The sequence below is a fragment of the Pogona vitticeps genome, chromosome 5 (assembly GCF_051106095.1).
Source record: "Pogona vitticeps strain Pit_001003342236 chromosome 5, PviZW2.1, whole genome shotgun sequence".
In the NCBI taxonomy this organism is placed as follows: Eukaryota; Metazoa; Chordata; class Lepidosauria; order Squamata; family Agamidae; genus Pogona; species Pogona vitticeps.
In genome coordinates, this window is record NC_135787.1 from 167477095 (window position 1) to 167500614 (window position 23520).

The 23520-nt window shown below is 41.6% G+C and overlaps 1 protein-coding gene across 11 annotated transcripts in view; it reads left to right on the forward strand.

Annotated features, from left to right (window-relative positions):
* The window catches only part of RBFOX2 (RNA binding fox-1 homolog 2), a 208639-nt gene that overhangs the window by 92194 nt on the left and 92925 nt on the right, over positions 1-23520 (forward strand). For 3 of the 11 annotated variants that reach the window (XM_078376190.1, XM_020787709.3, XM_078376191.1), the window contains exon 1: positions 10065-10407. The exons of the other annotated variants lie outside the window; for them this stretch is intronic. In XM_078376190.1, the coding sequence (XP_078232316.1) occupies positions 10381-10407 (27 nt within the window). In that variant the 5' untranslated portion in view covers positions 10065-10380. Of the gene's footprint in view, positions 1-10064; positions 10408-23520 lie in introns of those variants that run through there. 11 annotated transcript variants of the gene reach the window in all.

The window sequence follows — 23520 nt, forward strand, 5'->3', positions numbered from 1 at the left end:
GGATAGGTGTTTAAGCTTATTATATGTGGATTATAAGATTTCTGTTGTCTCAGCTTAAAAATGTCCTCAAGTTGACTTTTTTAAAGGAAGTTCTTAGTTCTTCATGACTGTGTTTGCATATGGTTACTTATTCGGGTCATAAAAATTAACTAAATACAGGAAATTGCCAAAATCTGTTCAGTAGGCTTGGTGTTCTAACCAAATGGTGGAATTTCCTATACAGAGTTCTAGGAACACCTAAATATAAATATATTCTTTAGTTGGCATTATAGGTTGTATCGTGAAACTTCAGACACTTCTGAACAACAGAAGCTTGAAACTGACCGTTTCCTTCATGTAGGCCCTACTCATGTGCAATAGTTACTGGTTATTGGAGGAGCAGAGGTTTTTCCTTACACTGGCTTGAATTTCGTGAAGAGCCAGTAAAGTGAGGATTCCATCCTCTTCTCCTCCCTTTCCCCCTTCTGTGGGCGGGCAGTATTCTAATATCAGGGAGTACATGATGAAGATTTCAAATTGTGACTTTTCTAAAGGATTGTTAGATATAATGAAATGGAAGAAAATAAGATTCCTGTTAGAAGACTAATTAGATCAATTCAGTGTTCTTTTGTTTTCCTAGCGTAGCTACTTTCACTGTTGTTATTTTAAATCTGTTTTTTTAACCTGATCTATTGATCTGTTTCTAAATGTTTAATATTTTGTTTAGTACTGCTGCTGATTTAATGCATTTAATATATTGCTTAGCTGACTTTTGAGATTACAGCCTTCCCAGATAATTATAAAATGACAACCAGCACCTTGAGAGGATACTTCATTGTGAAATATATTTTTGAAATCCAATACTTTAAAAATTAGAGATAGATTCCAGGGAATTACAGTGATGTTATATGACTTAATCTTTGTTCCAAAGGTATATATTACAAGAATGAATTCTACTACTGTATGATGGCGAGTGATTCTATCTCAGATTTTTTGTTTGTTGTATTCCAAGTATAGACTAAATTCTTCAGAAAACAGAAGAAATGAAAGCAGGAGAGGAAGCAGAGAAGTCAGATTGTTTTGTGTAAACTCCTGTTATAGAAGGGATGAATTCAGCACAATCCCTGTCGTATTCTTACACCAAATTACCTGTAGATGTTCTGCAACATCTGAACATTTGCAACATCAGGTCATAGTATACAAACCTACCTTACCTGGCTCTTTTCAGGATGATATAATGATGTGTATGGTGAAGCACTATGAAAATATGAAAGTGCTACACAAATGATATTGTCCAATTTATTTATTTCTGGTAATTGGCTTTTAAAACTTTGTGGTTTGTCTTAATAAATTATGGTTGAACATATGCAAACTGCACTTTTTTTCTGGCTCTTCTTTCCATTCCTGCTCTCTTTGTCATTGTTTTTGTTTTGCTCAAGGCTTTCCCTCAAAACTGTGCCCACAGTGCCAGCAGCCAAGGAAGGATGGGAACTGTAGTCCAGCAGCATGTGCAAAAATTGGTGTAGTGGAGTAGAAGGTCCAACTGTGGTTGCACCCTCCTCCCCAACCTCAGTGTGTGAGGTCAGAAGTCAGCTGCAGTGAGCAGGAATGGAAAGCAGCAGATATCACCTTGCCTTGCCTTACAAGGCAGGAGTGCCACTCCAGAGGAGATAGAAAGAGGGTTAAAAGTGGTTGCTCATACTAACAGGGAAGAGGAAGGGATAAGAAGAGAACTCAAATGCAACCTTCCAGGAAAAAGGGCTGGCCCCTGGCCTGAAGAGGACACATAGTTTGGCCTTGAGCTCAGAGGGAGGAGATTGGAGTCCAAGAAGCAACCACTCCCTCTCCCACCTGAAAGGCAGAGAGCCTAAGAGAAATGGGAAAGCTCAAAGGTTCAGGATGCCACGGGTAGAAAGGGAGGAATGCCAGCTCTCTGGAGAGAGAGAGGAGAGTCACCAGAGAGATAGCCCTCCACAAAGGGTACCATATGCCAACTTATTAGGAGCAGCTCAGGACTTCATGTCCTCCATGACAACTATGGGTCTGTCCCAAGTGGTTTTTGGCCCCACACATACAGCAGGGCACACTCTGGACCTTGTTTTTCATGCTGGGCAGGATGATGGTGATCTGGGTATAAAGGAGCTCTCAGTAATTCCATTGTCATGGACAGATCACTACCTGGTGAGGTTTAGACTTACTGGAACTCTTAATCTCTGCAGGGGTGGAGGACCTATTAGGATGGGCCACCCCAGGAGACTGAGGGATCCAAGTGGTTTTCTTGGGGAGTTTCCTGTTGCCTCTGCAGGTGATCCTGTTGAGGCTCTTGCTGTCTCTGGAATGGGGAAATGGCCAGAGCGGTGGACACAATTGTTTCTAAGTGTCCTCTCCCATGAAGAAGAGCCAAACAAGCCCCCTGGTTCACTAAGGAGCTAGCAGTGATGAAACGAGTGGGATGGAGACTAGAGCGACAATGACGGAAAACTCAGAGTGAATCCGACCGAACGCGGGCTAGAGCCCATTTGAAGACCTATTCCATGGCAGTGGCTGCAGCAAAGAAAAGGTTCTTTGCTGCTGCCATTGCATCTGTACAAAGTCGACAAGCGGAGTTGCTTTGAGTGGGGTATATGCCCTACCAAAAGAACAAAATATTGACCACTCCACAACCCGCTGTGATGAATTTGCACAACACTTTGCAGATAAAAGTTGCTTGGATCCGCTCTGACTTGGATGCTGTAATTGATACAGACCCAGTGGATGTAACTTTGGCCCTGGCTTGTCCTGTTTTAATGGACACTTTTCAGTTGATGCAGCCTGATGATGTGGACAGGATTCTTGGGGAGGTGAATGCCACCATATGTGCACTGGACCCTTGCCCTTCCTGGCTTATAAAAGCAGCCAGAGGAGGAATGGCCGATTGGGTATGGGGAGTGTTGGATAACTACAGGCCATTATCAAACATCCCATTCCTGGGCAAGGTACTGGAGCTTGTGGTGGTTTCTCAGCTCCAGGGATTCCTGGAAGAAGCGGATTATCTAGAACCATTTCAATCTGGTTTCAGGCCTGGCTATGGGACAGAGACAGCTTTGGTCGTCTTGGTGGATGACCTACGCTGGGAACTGGACACGGGGTATGTGTCCATGTTGGTTTTGCTGGACCTCTCAGCGGCTTTCGATATCATTGACCATAGTATCTTTCTGGGCTGTCTCTCTGGGATGGGACTCAGAGGCACTGTTTTACATTGGCTCTAGTCCTTCCTGGAGGGGAGAACACAGAAGGTGGTGTTGGGTGACTCCTGCTCAACACCCTGTCCACTGGCCTGTTGCGTTCCTCAAGGTTCTGCTTTGTCACCCATGCTTTTTAACATCTACATGAAACGCTGGGAGAAGTTGTCTGGAGTTTTGGGGTTTGGTGGCACCAGTATGCAGATGACACCCAACTCTATCTGTCATTTCCTCCTAATTACAGGGAAGCTGTCTTGACTCTAAACCAGTGCTTGGCATCGGTAATAGGCTGGATGAGGGCAAACAAACTAAAGCTTAATCCAGACAAGACAGAGGTGCTCCTGGTTATTGAAAAGCAGATGAGGGAATAAGAGTACTGCCTGTGCTGGATAGGGTTACACTCGCCGTGACAACTCAGGTCTGCAGCTTGGGTGTACTCCTGGATTCTCTGTGGCAGCTCCCAGGCTATGGAATGGTCTCCCTCGGGAGATCAGGATGGCCCCTTCCCTTTTATCCTTTCAAAAAAAGCTAAAGACCCATCTCTTCAGGCAGGCTTTTAGCAGTTACGACTGAATATCTGAGCCCCATTCAAGCAGAAATTTTCATTTTTAAATGTTTTCATATTTTAGTCTTTTAATTGTATTTTAAATCATATATTGTTTAATTTATTTTAATATTTAACTTAGTGTGTTTTTAAATTGTGCGAATTTTAAGGTTGTGAGCCACTTTGGGTCCCTTGTTGGGAGAAATGTGGCATATAAATAAAACTAATAAATAATAAATAAAAACTTGCAGCACATTCCAACAAGGAAGAGGGGAATGGCGCCTGCCCGGCAGGACAGTAACCTCTATGGAGCCAGGGACTGCCCACCTTAGCTGAGCCTGCTGCTTACTGCTTCCCCAGTAAACTGAGGAAGCTGATTCTGATGCTGTCCAACTGATTATGACCCTGCTTCCATATTGTTCTTGCCACCACTTTCTATCTAGTTGATCCAGATCTAGCTACAACTGACTGCCCAGTTGACTCTGATCCTGTTGCCACATGGCACCCAGCTGATTTCCCTGGCACTTACCATCTCCCACTGATAGTCCTGAACCCTGAATGGGGCATCTGCCTGTCTTCGTTGTTGTCATTCTTACCCTGTGAATAAATGGTTATTCTGTTCTGTGCCTTTACAGGAGTGAATGGGAAAGCTGAGTTGCCTCAGGTTGGAATACCCTATCCTAAATATTTTTGACTTAGTGTGTATCTAAATTGGAGTGTTAACTATTTTTCTGTCATATTTGTTTTATACTTGTGAATTATCTATCAAAGCTGCTATAGTTGTATACTTTTCAGAATAAGCACATGTCAGACTACCTGTTTACTTCTGGTCTTCTCTTCAGAATATATATTATTCATCTTTTAAAAGACATAAGCAAGGTTGCATTAGGTTCCTGCAAGGTTGTAGTGTACAAAGTTTTCTGCAAGAAACAAGAATTGGACAAAATCCTGCTGGCATGAAGTTGGGTTGCAGAGCCAGATGATGTCATCATTATCTGGAACTAGTAATATTTAATTTAAATGAATTGGAAGCTTCCTAGCCCTGTTTCAGGTTCTGAGGCTCCCTAGGGTTCCCTTTTGCCCATGAGCCTCAGTGAGCCTCAGGAAGGGGTAGGCCTTTAATAGTAAATAATTGTTGTCGGATCAATACCGGCAGCCCTGATCCCAGTGGCAGTAATCTGGTGACAATTTTTGACAATAAAGGCTCATCCCATCCCCACTGCTAAAGGCTTTCCTAGGGCAAAAAGGAGCCATAGGGAGCCTTGGAACCTGAAATGGAGGGATAAGAATCTTTCAATTAATTTAAATTAAATATTACTGGCTCCAGATGATGACATCATCCAGCTCTATGATGTAATGTCATCTGGAACTGGCTCCAGATGATGACATCATCCAACTCTATGCCAACAGGATTTTGCCAAATGAAAGAATCGTAATTTTATTTCTTGTTGTGTAACGTGGATCTCATCATGTTTGTATCATTAACTCTATGTTCCTTTGTCCCTCATACCACCAAACTGCTGTCTTTGGCTGTTTCGCACCTGTTGCTATGGATTATGTGGTAGTGTTTTGCCACAAGTTAAATGTGATTTCATAATTTTTAGATTAGATTGTAAATTAATTACATTAGTTTTGGTGTTGGCTCTGAGGAAGCTTGTAAATTAGGCATGACTCAAAGGAGAATAGAATCTCAAGGAACACAATTATTTATAGTTTTATAGAACACTCAGTGCAGATGTTATTTTACAGAGTAACATAAAGTAAAAAGAGAAGCCTTCTTCCTAAAAACAGTAGGCTCTTTAATTGATTTGAAAAGGCATTTAAATTAAATTGTTAGTTTGTTCTGATATTTTATGCATTTAACAGTGTCTAGTATTTTTTATTTAATTTGAGTTTAAAATATACTATTTTGAGATACTAAATAGTACTCGCTGTCGCTCTCTCTCTCTCTCTCTCTCTCTCTCATCTATATACAGTTTCAAATTCACTGGGATAAAAGATAGCAAATTAAAATTTTGTAATGCATAGCTATTAATGGCATTTTGGGGGGGGATCTTCCCCCCTCTGTCCTGGCAATTTGAACCCTGTTTTGTTAAATATATTTATTATTGGTATGTTGGGACTAAGGTGCAGAGTGAGTTCTCATATGCATGCTTGGTTACGTGACAGCTTTACTATCAATTTATGACTTGAATAGATGCAAAAGCCATCGTAGAGCAAAGATAAGCTGGTAAAGGTAAAAGTCCCCCTTGACAATTTTTGTCCAGTCGTGTTCGACTCTAGGGGGCGGTGCTCATCCCCGTTTCCAAGCCATAGAGCCAGCGTTTGTCGGAAGACAATCTTCCGTGGTCACATGGCCAGTGCGACTTAGACACGGAACACTGTTACCTTCCCACCGGGGTGGTCCCTATTTATCTACTTGCATTTGCATGCTTTTGAACCGCTAGGTTGGCGGGAGCTGGGACAAGCAACGGGAGCTTACTCCATCACGTGGATTTGATCTTAAGCTGAGATCCCCTTAAATCTGTGATACACAGAGAAGGTACAGTGGTGCCCTGCATAGCGAGGTTAATCCGTTCCGGATTAACCTTCGCTATGTGGAATCGTCGCTAAACGGGTAGGGAAAATGTATTGAAACGCATTAAACTTAGTTTAATGCGTTCCAATACCTTTCTTACTTACCCGTTCAGCGAGGATTCCAGTTGCCGGCAGCCATTTTCGCGCCCTCGCTAAGCGAGGGCACAGCGTGAAAACGGCTGCCGGCAGCCATTTCCGGGCTTCCGGCGGCCATTTTGGAGCCGCCGAACAGCTGTTCGGCGGCTCCAAAATGGCCGCCGCAATACCCGATCTTCGCAATGCGGGTTTTCCCCATTGCGAAGATCGGGTATGTTTCCGTATAGCGATCCCGAAAAAGGGATCGCTATACGGAAACATCGCTATACGGTGCACTCGTTAAGCGAGGCACCACTGTAGTTTATATAGGCGACTGTGAAAAATCCCTTGATTGCCTGCATCTCACCATAGTTGGTTGTAATTTTGCAGGAGGAGGAGGAGCTCTTTTAGCAATAGATTAATGTTGTCTCTTTAGAATCTGTAAGCCCCATTTGATTCAGTGAAACATATTCCCAGATTAGTGGGTATAATATTATAATAATAATCATGTGCTTTCAAGTCAATTCTGACGTATGACACCCTTTTTAGGGTTTTCAAGGCAGAGAATACTTAGAAGCGGTTTTCCATTCCCTTCTTCTAGGGGCACCCTGGGACTGTGCAGCTTGCCCAAGGCCACACAGGCATTGCAGCCTAGGAAAGTTTGCTGTACCACTTTCTATTGCTATATATTTTTTACTTATTGTAGACATTTATGTATCATCACTAAACATAAAATAGCATCAGTATACTACATTAAAATATTCTCTGGTTTGCTATTCTGGTAAAGGCCAAAGTCAATGTATTTTTGAACATACAGTTATGTTCCTATATCTATATGGAGACAGGGAGAATGTGTGTTTGGACTTGAGTATATCATTCTGTCAGTTTCCAAAGTTCAGAGGCAAGTCTGAGGCATTTTGTAACCAAAATGTTAAGTTTTTTGGGCACTTCTTCACAATGAGGATTGAATGTACTTATTTGGCACAGAATGCAGACTGGGAAAATTAAAAAATCCAAGGGAGAGGTGGAATGAAATATTGTGGAAAGTGCATGAGTGAGTGAATGGCTAGAATATTTCACAAGAATAATTTGCACTGCAACATTTTGTTGCTTGTCTTAGAAATTACCTATTTCTTTGACTAAATAAGAGGATTCATTCTGAAGAGCCATGGAGCTGCATTAATGCAAAACATAATGGTGAGAGTTCACACAATCTCCATATGCACAACGAAAAGTGAACTTAGTTTGGAAGAAAACATTTGTGCAGCTGTTGCACCATTGACCATCCATCTTTTCTAACTCAGCTTGGTATTCCTCTTTAGTCAAAGGAGGTAGGTGTTTATGAACAATTTAGATGTAGTGTATAAGATGTCATACCTTGTGGGTGGATAGTGATCCCCAGAGAAAGGGGCAGATCTATAAATGGGGGAGTATTTCAGAGGTCATTTCATGCAGTTTCAATGCTCTGTCGAATTTTGATCTTTTGTTACTACAATATGTATTTGCTCTTCATGTCCTCATTATTCCACACTTGAAGGAAGTAGTGGTGGAATGATCTAGCTTAAGGTTTTTATGCTGTAAAAATGGAATAGATATTCTGCTTCCACTCCTCTGCTGCAGGAAGATATTTGGATGGATTTCCTACAGAAGTACAGTGGGGCCTCGACTTACGCATGTCCCTACTTACGAAAATTGTGAGTTACGAAAAGCTCCTGCCACAAAATTTTGCTTCGACTTGAGGCCGGAGCTTCTACCTACAAAAACAAAAAAGGCAGGGGGAAAGGGTGGGAATTTCAAACTGTTGGTGGTAAAGAGGCTGCTTCTTTGCCCCAACGGTTAGGAAAAGGGAGGCTCAGCCTCCCGGGGTTCCAACACCACCGTGCTGGAAGCCGGTGCTTTGGAAGCCGGTGCTTTGGAAGCCCAGGAAGCTGGCACCCGACACGGAAGTCGGGACGGCTTTCAGCTTCCCGGGCCTCCAAAGCCACCACTGCTGCCCTCTGCCTCCCATCCCTGCTGCTTCTGCCACTGTTTTGCAGTGTTTTTTTTGGGGGGGGGGTATTTTTTCTTTGGCCAGAATGGATTAAATGGTTTTCAATGCTTTCCTATGGGAAATGGTGCTTCGACTTACGAAATTTTTGAGTTACGGCCACCGTTCCAATACGGATTAATTTTGTAAGTTGAGGCACCACTGTATTGTTACTGTGTTCTTACAAGTTGCCATAATCTGCATCATGCTGAGCTCATCAGGAGACAGGTACTGTATGTAGTTGTCTCATGTGCTTCCAAGAGGCATCTGGTAGGGTCACTGTGAGATACAGGAAGCTGGACTAGATGGGCGCTTGGCCTGATCCAGCACGGCTCTTATGTTCGTAAGCATCTCTAAAAATGGAAAAAGAATGTACATTTTCCCTGGAGATGCAAGCATTTATCATCTTTGTTCCACCAAAGTTTGAATTTCATATATACTGATCAGCCACAACATTAAAACCACCTATCTAATATTATGTATGTCCTCTTGTGCTGCCAGTATTTTTTGCAATGTGACTGGCTGTTCATGGGGATCAAATAAATGCAGAAAAGCACAAGTATAGAGATTATACTATTCTTACCCAGAGAGTATGTGTCACATTTGTGTGTATGTTCGAAAGCAGGTACAGTATTTAGTTGACTTGTAGCAAAGAAACTGCCTGGATACAGTGCTTGTTGCAAGCCTGTATACATGTGTGTGTGTGTGGGGGGGTCAAGTTGATTCCAACTTATGGTAACCCTCTCCAGGGTTTCTGAGGTAGATACTGTAATACAGTATACAGAAGTGGTTTCCCCTTCCCTTCTTCTCCTGGTGTCCTGGAACCCTGCAACTTGCCCCAGGCCACACAAGTCAAAGGCTGGTTCTAGTTGTAGGAGGCACAGTGGAGAATCGAACTGCCAACCTCTGGCTCAGCACCCAGATACCTAATCCATTGAGCTCTCCTGTTATTCATTTCAGCATCCTACTACAGTAGATGAACCAAAACCACACCCCAGAGCAGCAATTTTTTTTTAAGCATTTGCTTTTTTTAAAGTTCCATTTCTCCTTTTTTATTGGTATCCTTTTTTCCCAGTTATTACGTTGGTTCAGTCCGGGAAGAGGGGAGGGAGTACAGAAAAAGCGGGGCCGATCCAACAAAGCAGAGCGTCCTTCGTCGCCTCAGGACTAGGTTAGGGGTTCGCTCGAATGACCCTGTCCGTGTCCACGATGCGAGTGCGAGCCGGGGACGCTGGCACGGAACGGGTCGCGGAGGTGACCTTGCAGGTATTCCTTTTGTGCAGGAAGAGCTGGAGCCGCTGCCATGTGCCTGGGAAGCTGAAGGGCTGCGAGTCCTTTTGTTCCGCGGCGACGTGGCTGCCTCCGCCTGCCGACTAGCTAAGGCTTCGGCGTTACACCCACCCACTCGGTGGTGCGAGTAAACCTATACCCGTGTGTGTGTGTGTGTGTGTGTGCGCGCGCGCACACACACATCCCGGGAAGCGAGGATGCCAGCAGTCTCCCAGCGGGCCCCTCCGCTTGACTCCGAAGTGGAGCTGCAATCGGCCGGGCAGGGTGGGAGGAAGGAGGCGGGCTCTCACTCTGGCTCTGATTAATTACCTTAGGCATTCGGGGGTGGGGCTTCCATCAGCCATCTGGCTGAGATATGGGAGGGAGCTGCAGAGAGAGAGGGAAGGAGGGAGGGAAGGAGAGAGAGGGCGAGAGAGAGAGGGCGGGAGAGAGACAGCCAGAGAGGAAGAGAGAAGAAAGGAAGAAACACGAGAGAAGAAAGGGAGGAAAACTAGGATCAAGGGGATACCCCCCCTCCCCTCCCAGCGGGCGCGCTCCCTCCCTCCCTCCGCCTTCGTCGCCATTCGAAGACGGGGCGGACAAGGGCATAGACGAGGAGGATCCGCCACAGCCCCACCTGCTGGAAGGGTTTTTCTCCACCCTTCCTCCACCCCCTCCCATTTTGGTTTATGGAGAAAAAGAAAATGGTCACTCAGGTAAGGGCTGTGCGCTGCAGCTGCTTCGCGCTCGGCTTCCTCCCTGGCTCGCTCCTGGCAGAGCTCTTGAAGGGGGAGAATCGGGAGCGCCTGGCGGGTGTGCGCGCTCCTGCTACTCGTATGGGGGGTGGGGAAGCATCAGGGTGATCAATAAATGAATTAATTATACTAGCGTGGCTTTTGATGTTCTCTCCGAGCTGCAGGAAGATCGCTGTGCCCGGCGCGGGCGCGCGCGTGTGCGTGTGTGTGTGTTGTGCGCAGCCATTCCTCCTCGCTCCGTTCCACAGCAAATTCCGGTTTCCTGTGCTGTGTGCAGCTGCAGCTCAGGAAAGACCCTGTGGGGATTTGTCTACCTCTTTGTCTTGGTGTGGAGGGGGAGGGGGAAAGAGGGGACTGCAGAGGTAGAGAGGGCTTGCCACCAAATCGCGGTGGCATGAGGGGCTTCCTGCTCTCCGGGGGTCGGTGATGCAGCTTGGGCGAAGCTGCTCGAGGACGGCATCCGGAGTTTCTTTTCAGACTGAATCGTTTTCGGGCTGGCTGGCCATTTCATTCCTGAAACATTATTAGGTTTGGGGAATTTTGCCTATTTATTTATTTAGTCATTCCAGTTCTTAGCAGCTTAGGTTTCTGGAGGAGCATGATGATGAGGTGACATTCAGTGCCGTGTATTTGTGTGTATTGTTATGGTGCTAGAGGCTGCCAGGAGGTTTTACTCACCTCTCTGCCTTCTTAAAGCCATCTTTGGTACATGTAGGTTTCAGACCTTTCAGGTTCAGCTGAATATGCATTTTAATGAGTTCTCTGCGAAAAGGTACCCCCCCATCATTTTTTTAGGTGCCTCATGTTTACTGAATACCTTCCAAGTGGTTAGGTTTGTTTCAACTATATATAGACACAGGAAAGGAGCTGCTTATCATTTCCCAAGGAAACAGTACCTACACTGAATTTATCTGAGAATTTGTCCGATGTTGAAGAACTGTCAGTTTTCTGGCTGTGTGAGGATTGTTATCTTATACAGCTCACAGTTTAAACTTTGAGTTTTTGAGGGTTTTTTAAATTTTGTTTTAAAGCTGGAAACCTCTGCGTTGACATAACAAGGTAGAAGGTGAAAAGAGAGTTTTCAAAAGGGGAAGATAAACACTGGAGGTCAGGAAGCAGCATCATTTCAGCCAGACTACTTTACTGTTGGCAGTTATATAATGCCCTGCAGTGCCATGCAGACAGGGATATTTCGGGGAGGGGGTTGGGTATTCCCCAAGCAAAATATTAAGAAACTTTTCATCATCTGACTTTGAGATATTTAGATCCTTCAATCATATAGCTTTGGCAACATTGCACGTATATAAAACACTTTTACTGAAATTTCTGTTGGTTGATGGGATTTATGGAGGCTTAATTCCAAGTGGCATGGGATTCCAGATCACTGGCTAAGAAGAAGATGGCAAGAAGTAGTGGCACCAACTTGCCTTCTTCAGCTGATTGGCTTGCATTGAGTTCAGTGGTTGAAAGACAGGAAGGTCTCTATCCATTGGTGGGCCTATTGCAGATCTCCCTCCTTCTCCTGTAACTGAACTGGTTTTGGTTATGATCTTTTTATGTGGGATAATTGTCTTGGGACAAAAAATGTTTTCAGAGGCTTCTCTAGACCAGCAATCTAATGAGGTTTAACAGCACTACAGTAGTCAACAGTGTTTCTTTCAGTGTAGTGCATGTGTTTGTATTGTTATTATTGTTAGGCATACCTGCAACTGGTATATGCCTTATTTAATTAGTATTTGATATTCAGTTAATTAGTACTGTACACTTCTTCTACATTTTTTGCATGATAACTGTATGCAAACATATGTGTGGCTATTCCTGGATATGAACTCATAGTTAACATACAGAAGTACTCAGTAAGTCCTGAATTAAAGATACTTGTATGAGATTTTTGGAATATACAAAGAAAGTGAAACGTGTGCATTTCTCAAGATAGAGAATTCTCAGATATATCTAGTTGTCTTTTGTTCTCAGGGGAGAGGATGACAAAAGTAGAAGCTGATATAACTCAAGAAAGACTAAATTTATCTGACCTTGGTTAATGACCCTGACCAACATGTATATACTTTTACACTGTAGTTCTGAGTCCATATGCCATATTTTAAAATTCTAATATACCTGAAAAAGTCAGTCAGTGTTATAATTATCAGAAGTCACACATCAGGAAAGTACTGCTTTTGTTGGCGAAGCTAGTGCAACGACATTACAGGAGAGTATGGACTTGCTTGGGTTCATCCTTAATGTTACAGTTACTTTGCAGTAGTGTTCTTTTCTGTGATAATTTTCCACTCTTACTTTGTAGACCTTTGAGTGTTTAGATCAGACCCAGTGTTTGCAGGTCATATATCAGTGGAGCTTTGTGCTGGATTTGTGAAAAGTAGCAGTTTTTAGAGACTTAAAGGAATAAGTTGCCGAGACCTAAAGTGCACAACCATTTTTGGTCATTATAACACCAGTGAGATTGGTTTCTTTCAATGTATGTTTACATGAATAGTTACCACAGTTGCTAGAATGACTGTGATAAGTGAAAGATGTTCAGGTATCCTTTGTAGTAAGAGGGCAGTACTGTACACACATGATGAGCACATTTGCAATCAGAATCTTCACTTAGAAATGAGTTGAATTCCACGGGTAATAGACCTTGCTGTTGTATGTTAGATGAAGAAATAGCTTCCAATTTCACCTTCTTCTAGAAACTGCAAGTGCCAGCGGAGGGAAAGGTTGGCAACCCATCAAGGGCACCTTACAGTTCCCTGTAGCAGAGCTTGGTTCTATGTATGAGATCAGATTAAGAGGGTGCTATGGAATCTGTCGCACACATTTCAAACTCACAAATTCATTTTAAATGCCATTTTTTTTCAGTATGTTAAAGAAATGAATTTTAGTGAAATGTTTAATTAGTGAACAACTATTACAGTAGATACATGTAAAGGGTGTAAAATAACATTTGGTGATTTATATACTTTGAAAAACAGGACACTTATATTTATAATTATGTATGAAGTTTTTCTTGCATAGACAAAAGTGCTCTAATTGGATTTCTGTGGGTCTGGTGCAATGAATTGGATTTCTATGGGACCAGAGCACAGGAGGTGAAAAGGAAAGTGGAAATGGGAGGAGAAAACAGAGAATTATATAGATTAAAGATATTTCCATTTTTTGCTATGCTACAAAACGCTAGCTTCTTGGGGGAATAAAGACACCCCTTCGTCCCATTCTTTTTTGGACAGCCCAGTGCTTTGCTGGCATTTTATTCAGTGTCTGTTTCTAATCAGAGCTGTGGGCGGTGGAGGGGGAGGTACTAAGCTGCCAGGAGAAAGGGAAAAGGCTGTGCTGCCCCTTTAAGCTGTTTAGCAAGCCCATGTGGCAGTAGCCCAGGCATGGGCTGTGTGGTCCCTCACAGTGAATCACCATTCCATTGTCTGCTCCCCTTCCCTCCTGCTTGAAGGAATGGAGCCTTTCACCTGGGTCCCTGGCGGCTTTTACACTTTCTACCCTGACGTTGGGGGAGGGGGAGATGTAGGCAGGAGAGAGCTGTTGCTTGCAAAGCTGTTCTTTATTGTATGTGCTTCAGGTTGGGGAGTGGTACTTCTGCTCTTCCTGGTTGGGGCGGGGTATAGGTAGGAACATTTTGAGAAGGCGGGGCAGTTGTCATTGCCTCACATGCTGAGTTCAGAATCCCCCTGAAGGATTATTCGTCTCCATTTTGTAAGCCCTCTAAAATGATTTGACTCTGTTCTGTCATCATCCTCCCCCATTCTTTTGGGGGCTTCAGCAAGCACCGTTTATGTTGGCATGTGCTTCACTCGCTGCACCATGCCCAGAACCTAGAGCACTATTGGTTTTACAGATTCAAGACGCTGGGGTTTTTTTTTGTGTGTGAGTGTGTGTTCTTGTGGTTTTTTTTTTTTTTTTTTTTTTTTGAAAAATGAACCAGCAGCTGCTTCATATTTTCCAACGTTTGCTTCTCCCCCTTCTCGTCCCTCTCCATTATAACCCATTCCTTGCCAGGCCCTTTGCCAGCCTATGACAAACAACTGAAGCCAGACATGGCAATTGCAGCCTGCTTTTTATAAGAGCCTAAATGCAGGAGTTCCTTAAATGGAGATTTGATTTAAATCTGAGCAGCGTTTTGCTTGGCAGTGTTCTGACTCATTAAAAGTAGTGTGCTTACCATATCTCCCCCTGTCTTGCACATATCTATTTTCTGATCTTTCCTGGCTCCCCCTACAACAAAGACCAAACCAGATAAATTGTTAACCTTAGAATGAGTAATATATAGTACAATGGGATTAGGAACAGGTACTTATCTGTATGTGGAGAGGACATAGAGGCGATGGTTACTTTGTACAATCTAAAAATAAAGAAAACATTCTATTATATGAAGTTATAGTCTTTCTTCATGCTTGGAAGATTCGCATCCAGGACTGCTATTACTCCCTTCCTTGATGTATACGCTCATTCCCTGCCTGCCCACACCCCAAACAGTGTATTATGGACTCATCATTTCAGAAAAGTTCTGTAACACTCTCAAGCTTATCCATATTTTGTAATTTACATTTGTGGATTATTATTTATGATTTAAATAATAGCATTTTAATTAATTCACAATCATCTGTTGCCTTCATTTCCTAATGTCAGATACTCACATTCAATGAGTCTGACCTTCAGTTGTCTTTACAATAGTCCCTGTTTTGGCAGGGTGCTTTTGCTGTATGTTAACTGTTACTGTAATATGTGGCATGTATTGTTTTGAAAGCTTGGGTTTATATCTATTCCATATCCAACGAGACATGATGTAGAGCAAATTGACCTCCGCCTTTCTTGTGATATGTGAAAACACCTTTCCCTAACTGAGGCTCCTCAGAAGTGTTGGATTAAAGCTCCAGTAATACTGTAGTCAACAACTAGCTGGAGTGTAATACTGCAGTTGCACTACAACATATGTGGAAGACACCAGGCTGGAGAAAGTTGCACTGGATTATCATAATCATAATATTTGTGATCTAATCTGTTAAACATGCATGGGTATGATTAACCCTGGATGACTAAGATATTAAATTAAGCTCAGCTGATCAATGTCAGTCACTGAGGGAGTGTATTTAAAGGCATACTGGTGCTACTGAAAAACCTGTAGCCTACTAGTTATCTTTCTAAAGTGAAATTAAGTGTCATTCCTTTTGACTTTTCATGGCATTGGTTCCTCCTATGTATAAACCTCGTGATTTTTTTCCTGAAGCATTGGAACATGTGGAAGCCTTTTAACTATTGTTGTTTAGTTGTTAAGTCATGTCCGACTCTTCGTGACCCCATGGACCAGAGCACACCATGCCCTCCTGTCTTCCACTGTCTCCTGGAGTTTGGTCAAATTCATGTTGGTAGCTTCAATGACACTGTCCAACCATCTTGTCATCTGTTGTCCCTTTCTCCTCTTGCCTTTACACTTCCCCAACATCAGCGTCTTTTCCAGGGAGTCTTCTCTTCTCATGAGATGGTCAAAGTATTGGAGCCTCAGCTTCAGGATCTGTTCTTTCAATGAGCACTCAGGATTGATTTCCTTCAGAATGGATAGGTTTGTTTTCCTTGCAGTCCAGGGAACTCTCCTCTAGCACCACAATTCAAAAGCATCAGTTCTTCGGTGGTCAGCCTTCTTTATAGTCCAGCTCTCTCTTCCATACATTGCTACTGGAACAACCATAGCTTTGACTATACAGACCTTTGTCAGCAAGGTGATGTCTCTGCTTTTTAAGATGCTGTCTAGGTTTGTCATCGCTTTCCTCCCAAGAAGCAGGCCTCTTAATTTTGTGGCTGCTGTCCCCATCTGCAGTGATCATGGAGCCAAAGAAATTAGAATCTGTCACTGCCTCCATATCTTCCCCTTGCTTCCTGTCCCACATGGATTTCTCAGGAGACTTTTAACTGTAGTTTACAGTTAAAAAGAGAAGTTTTCAAAGCTGATAAAGAGGCAGGATAGAACACCTTAGAAACCCTGCTTATTGAAACTACATTAGACCTGGACAAATTGTTCTAGGCCCTTTTTCCTGGTAGCTTCAGGAATGTGAAGCTGCTGTAATAGTTTTTAGGTAGGGAAGCTGTGTGAGGGGAAATCTGATATAGCAGTGTCATTTGCTCATATCCACATCCCCAAGAATATGCTATAGCAATTTAATGCATTTCTAGTTGAAGTGATAAGGTAGATCAGAAGATAGGGCCAGGGATTGGTATTAGACCAAATTTCTGGATTTCTTGCTAGAAACTGTGCTTAATTTTAGTTTAGTAGTGTTTCGAAAATCTAAAGTATTGGTTGAGTATAACTTGAAGACGAGGTCCCAACGTGATTTATTAGCTTAATGGACTGTGGCAGGTTGGCCAGAGTAATTTACAGATAAGAGCACATTGATGGCTCCCTGTGGAAATTCATCTTCTGGCTTTACTGATAAAAGCATGAGTTCTTCATGATGGCTGAGATTACAGTAAATTAATACTGTGCAGCTTCTAATTGGATGTGTACCCTGCTTGTGAGAAAAGCAATCAGAGGGCGTAATGTCTCAGGGTATTTCTGGAGAACTGGGAGCTGGTCTGCTTTCATTTGTTTTTGTTACCTGCTGCCCTTCGAGCTTTTGTACTTTTTATTATTTCTGATATACTAGATTATGATACATATGTTCTGATTCTCTCTCTCTCTCTCTCTCTCTCTCTCTCTCTCTCTCTCTCTCTCTCTCTCTCTCTCTGTGTGTGTGTGTGTGTGTGTGTGTGTTACAACATAGAAAGATTGTGCCAAGGGTATGTAAATGAAGCTGAACTTTGCAACTTTTATACATTAAACAAACTGAAGAAAGGTTGAATGCAAAAGACCTGTCATCTACTACAGAAGATCCTGCCCTCTCAGTTTCTTTTAAAATTTTGACACACAGTGCACATTCATTCCAAAGCATAATATTTGCATCAATATGTTCAACCTCAATTTTCTAAAATGAAAGATATCTCAAGATGCGGAATTCTGTGTCATCAAATCTGGAAGCTCACAGGCTGCAAAGCTAATGGCTGGGAAGATGCCTTCTTCCCAGATTGTCAAACCATAGCATAATATCTTCTTTCACTAAAGTTGTCTTTGAGACAGTGTTGTCACTTATCTTCTGCATCTCTTGCTAGCAATGAACCATCCCCCATTCTTGCTGCTTCCCTAAGGGATACTGTGGTTTTCTAGTTGAGCCACATATACACAAGTCATGACACTTATACAGGATGACAGAAGCTGCAATTAGAGTGCATAGTTGCTACCTACGCAGTATAAACAAATTATATTGAGTTGTTCAGGGCCAAATATTTTATGTTGTGTGAATGGAGGGGTATTTGAATAATAAATTTAATAATAAATATTCAGTTGCTCTCTCTCTCTCTCTCTCTCTCTCTCTCTCTCTCTCTCTCTCTCTCTCTCTCTCTCCCTCTCTCCCTCCCTCTCCTGAGGTCCCATCCCTGTAGACTTTAAAATCCATAGAGCCTCCTTCCCTTCCCCAGTTGATCTTTTATCAACTGAATTTTATCAACTGAATTCTTAGACCTCGTCAGTTACACTGGATTAAGCTGTGACTGTGATAAAGCCAAGAATCCAGGATATTGAAATTTGGAGGAAATTGCCCGCTCCCCCCAAACATTAAACTTAATCTTGCTAGCTTGGACTAACTGATAAACATCTGGCCATTAATTCTTACATGTAGGCTAACTTGAAGACTCCCATGGTTAGAGTGTGAAAAGGGAGCAAAGGGAAGCACACACTGGCTAAAATCCAATAATAAGTCACGAGTAGGCCATTGAATCAATAGAACTTACATGGGTGTTGTACCACCAGATCTCCACTGATTCAATGGGCCTATTCTGCTTTTGAGGTGCTACTGGATTTCGGCCAGTTGGAAAAAAATGGTGAGAATGGGAGACCAAACAAACAAATGGTGCATTGGTGGGAATGCAAAGAAGATGTAGAAGAAAATGAAGGAATCAGTACAGAAATGTAGACTAGTGTGACATCATATAGAGAGGGAAATGGTTTTGGCAGAGCTATTATATGCTACCTTCCCTCAGAATATAATCATATGGGATCACTGTGTTGTGATAATGTGTTTTCTTTTGAGAGATTTCACACTGCTGAACTGAATGTGCAAATGCTACAGCCACAACATTAATGTGGTACTCATTGATGCATTGCCATAATCTAACTGTGTGTGTGCACTGGGTGATGGTAGTTTGTACATGTGGACCAAGAGCATCCTTGTTATTGTACCATCTTTATGTCAGTCCTCATCACTGCACAGGGAAACATTCTGCTCAGTTGCAATCCTGTGGATTATTCCAGGGATCCTCATAAAAGAAATAAGTAGGCATAGATGACACGTGCTTGTATTTATTTATTTATTTATTTATTTATTTATTTATTTATTTATTTATTTATTTATTTATTTATTTATTTATTTATTTATTTAATATCCCGCCTATCTGGTTGTGTCAGGACCAGTCTAGGCGGCTATGTATGTGTGCTGTATGCATGTGGGAAATTCCTCACTTGCTGTATATGAAAGAATTATTCTTGCAGTTGGATATTTAATTAGACTTTCAACCCTATTCATTCTTCCTTGTACCTGTCCCTGTTTTCCTAATGAATATTGACAAACCATTTGCTTTGCCTCCTATATTTATTTGTTTTGTTACAGCTGTTTAATCAAATATGTATTAATAATGTGAGGAAAGAATGTATTTCCCATACAGATCTGTTTTATGACGTATGTGTACATATCCTGTCAATGTTTCTTTTTTAAGGTATAGCATGACAGGAAATAAGATTGAGATATAAACAGGTATCAGATTGTAGCACATGTGTTCCCCCCGCCTCAAATTGACTCAGGTTATTTGAAACAGTGCAACCCTTTTATGTAGATATAATTTGTATGTTGGAATTGACATACAGAAGCATAAAGATTGACACATGATTTCACAGTTACTTTTGGCAATTTTGGGTGTATGTACATACAGTATGCAATAAATCTATGTGTGGCTGTTGCATCAAACAGTGTGCCTACAGTATGCATTCATGTTCTGTTGGTAAATTATAAATATGTCACTTACATTGTTTAAGGAGTTCTTGGAGAATGGGTATATTCTTAGAGATTACTTGAATTGATAGTTTTGAATCAAATGGAATGTGTAAGTTTTGGAACATGACTTGTTGCTTGTAACTCTGATTTCATTTTGCATATTTCTATCTTTTTTGCAATTCATTGTACCTGCCTTTCTCTTTGTTCTTTATGTATCTATACCTTTAACTGTTTAACTGGCCATTTGCTTCATATTAGAGCAATAACCTGGCTTAAATAGCCAGGAATTCCAGTATCTGAAGTAAACTGGCTAGCCAAGAGAGATAGAGGGCTCCATCTCTTCTGCTTACCCTGTTTCCCTGAAAATAAGACCTAACCTGAAAATAAGCCCTAGTGTAATTTTTCAGGATGCTCGTAATATGAGCCCTACCCCCAAAATAAGCCCCAGTTAAGTGAAACCCTGCCCTCCACCATTGTGCAGCAACCAGAAGAAGATGACATTACTACATTTGAATAAATGTAGATTGTTGTACATGGAAAAAAACAAAACATCCCCTGAAAGTAAGCCCAAATGCATTTTTGGGAGCAAAAATTAATATAAGACCCTGTCTTATTTTCGGGGAAACATGATACAGTAAAAAAAACAATGCAGCTGCTATAGGAGGGGCTTCTTCATTTTATTTCTAGCACTGAATTGCAGTCCTCTTATCTTACCCAGGTATTCCCCCCCTCCCGCAGAATCGTAATTTCTTAGTGGGCTTACACGACTGAGATTGGCCTTCCAGTAATAATTTGGGGAGGGTGTGTTCATATTGTGTTTATGACCATGGCAAACAAACAAACAAACACACAAACAAAAAGGATTGAGAATGGCTGCCTTAGAATATAACAAATTTGGTTTGTCTGAGGAAAGCTTCTTGAAGCTCTGCTCTGTGATTTTTCTGGAATGGATACTCAGATGACAGTCTGTGTGTATATGTATGTGTCTTTCGGTGGTGGTATCAGAATGTTGAAGAATTAATAACCTGACATACTTGAATGAAATGTAACTAGATGATAAGTGGGGACAGGTTTTTTTTATTGCCTGGATAAGAAATTCTGTTGAGCCTTCATGAACTCATACTGAGTGTATCTGTGCTGCTTTGATTGGATGGGAAGGAGATTACTTTACTCCAATATGAATTATATATATTCATCTGACTAAAAAGAAGTGGATAGAAAAGAGTTGGGAAGTGGAGAGAGACTCTGAGGAATAATCTGTGATGGGGTGGTCATCTGAAAAATTAGATATACCTGTGTGGTATAAGAAATCATTTAGTGATTAATAGCAATGAGTGAAACTTCTAAAATAGTAAAGGAGTATCTAGTGATTAAGCAGAGAAAATCCCTTCAATATTTGGTTATGAATTTTACTCCTTTAAACAGACCACAGAGGATTTCAGTGACTTCAACAGTGAAATATTCTTCAAGGTTAGCTTAAGGTGTCATGTCTTTTCTTATAGCACTGCGCTGTCAGGCAAAGCACTTCAGAAGAAAAGAATAGGTATATAATTAATAGAGTTAAATGGGTAATTTCAGTTTCATTATTATGCTGGAAGCTGTTTCAATTAAATATTAGAATGTGTAGCATTCATAAGCCAGGTAAGGAAACATGTGATTATTCTTAATTGTGCTAAGATATTTGGTTGTCTTGATCTCAGGATGGAAGGAAAACCTGGCATCAGGTAATTTTTTTTAATGTATGTGTGTGTGAGAGAGACATATTGCACATACAAATAGTTTATATGAAGGTGTGATCAGATCACTCTCAGCAGTTGATTCTTTGTTCGAAAAGAAGTATTCACATTCTCCTTACTTCAATCATTTTTTATCAGCTATTTGTCCAGTATGAAATTGACATAAATTCTTTACAGTGACATCTGTGATAGAAATACATTCAGTTGTCCAGTAAATGCTCACTTTTCCTACTCTATGATGCTTTTGATTCTAACTGCTGTGCTGTAGCAAAGCCAGAAAAAAACATGTGTACAAGCAAGAGCCTTCATTGCCTTGAATTCCCCATAAACTTTGTTTAAAAGTGGTCATCTGAAGGCGAGTAGGACAGAATACTATTTCCCATGGCACTGTTTTGAATCGATTAGCACTTTGCTGCGATTTCTGTAATTAAAATTTGCTGACACGTTTTAAAAAACGGTATACCTTCCTTGAGAAAGAGCAGAACTATACTTGTTGGTAATGACCAGTCCTGCTTAGTCTTAGTTTTGTTACCATTGAAGTACACTCTCAGAGTATTCTTTCACCACTTGGCTTTGGTTTATCCTGTACTCTCAGTGTAAAGAGAAAAGTTGTATATACTTGGTATACAGAAAAGACGTGTTTAAACTCTCAGCCGCTTGTAGGCTCACTGGGTAGCCTTTAACATATTTCTGTCTCTGAGTAGAGCTAGGCATTTGACATGGCTTTGACAAAGATCACAGTAATCCTATGTTGATTTGACCCTCTCGCCTCAGTAAAGTATAGCAGTGCAGACCAATCTGTTTTATGATGTTTGTTTTGGGGTTTAGGGCAAGGTAGAGAGGAGCCCATTCTCTCTCTCTCTCTCTCTCTCTCTCTCTCTCTCTCACACACACACACACACACACACACACACACACACACACACACACACACACACACACACACACACACACACACACACACACACACACAGCCTCTAGAAAGAGAGGAGCCCATTCACTCACTCACTCACTTTCACACTCACACTCACTCACTCACTCACACACACACACACACACACACACACACACACAAAGCCTCTAGAAAGAGAGGAGCCCATTCACACTCTCTCTCTCTCTCTCTCTCTCTCTCTCTCTCTCTCTCTCACACACACACACACACACACACACACACACACACACACACACACACACACACCCTCTAGTGTCTGATGTGGAATGACAAAGAAGGGTGAAAGGGTGAGAAAGATTCTGCTGCTCCTGCTTTATGCAGAAGGATAATATCAAAAACGAAAACAAACCTTCCCCCCGTTCTGTATACTGTACGTGACTTCTGGAAAGAGTAGAACTAGAGCTATTGCAGAAGCACAACATCTCATTGCATCTACCTCTTGAGAAGGACCTCAAAGAAGACAAAGTTGAATCCTCTGCTGAATTTCACCAAAAATTTGCAGAAACAGATCTTTGCACTGACATCCATTACAGTAACACCAAATATTTTAAACTCTGTGAGTGATATCATATTCTGCATTTTCATTGGCTAGTTCTATATGAAAAGTGTACAGATAATATTATAGAGAAAAGATGGAGGAGTTAATATGGGACTGTCACTGTTTCACTGTCTTGTATTTTAGCATTTAATTCCACCCTCATTTGTAACAAACTCTGCAGTGTTCTTGTGAGACAGTACTGCTCCAAACTTTTCCTTGAAGAAGCATGGCATACAGATACAGTACCCAAATCTTTCTTCTTACACTTCACTGACCAGAAATCTGCCAGCATCCTGAGGCTCCCATTTTGGCATGATGAAAGCAACTAATATTAATGATATCCATGGTGGATAAAAATCAGTGTTTTTTTAAAAATCAAATTGATTTAAATAACAACTTAAATTTTTAAAAAAGTCAAAAGAGTTCAGTTTTTAAAACTTAAATTGTGATTTAAATAAACTCTACCCTTACACCATCTCAGTCTCCTGAAATTCTAAAACAAGAAATATAATTGGAAGTGAGTTCATCCACAGAGAATATATAACTGACTTTCCAGAGGAAAATGAACCTTTATACATAATACAGTAGTGCCTTGCTTAGCGATGTTAATTCGTTCAGCAAAACATGCTGCAGAACGAAAACGTTGCTATGCGATATTAAAAAAACCATAGAAACACATTGAAACCCCTTCAATGCGTTCCTATGGGCTTAAAACTCACAGTTGAGCGAAGATCCTCCATAGTGCCGCCATTTTCGGTGCCT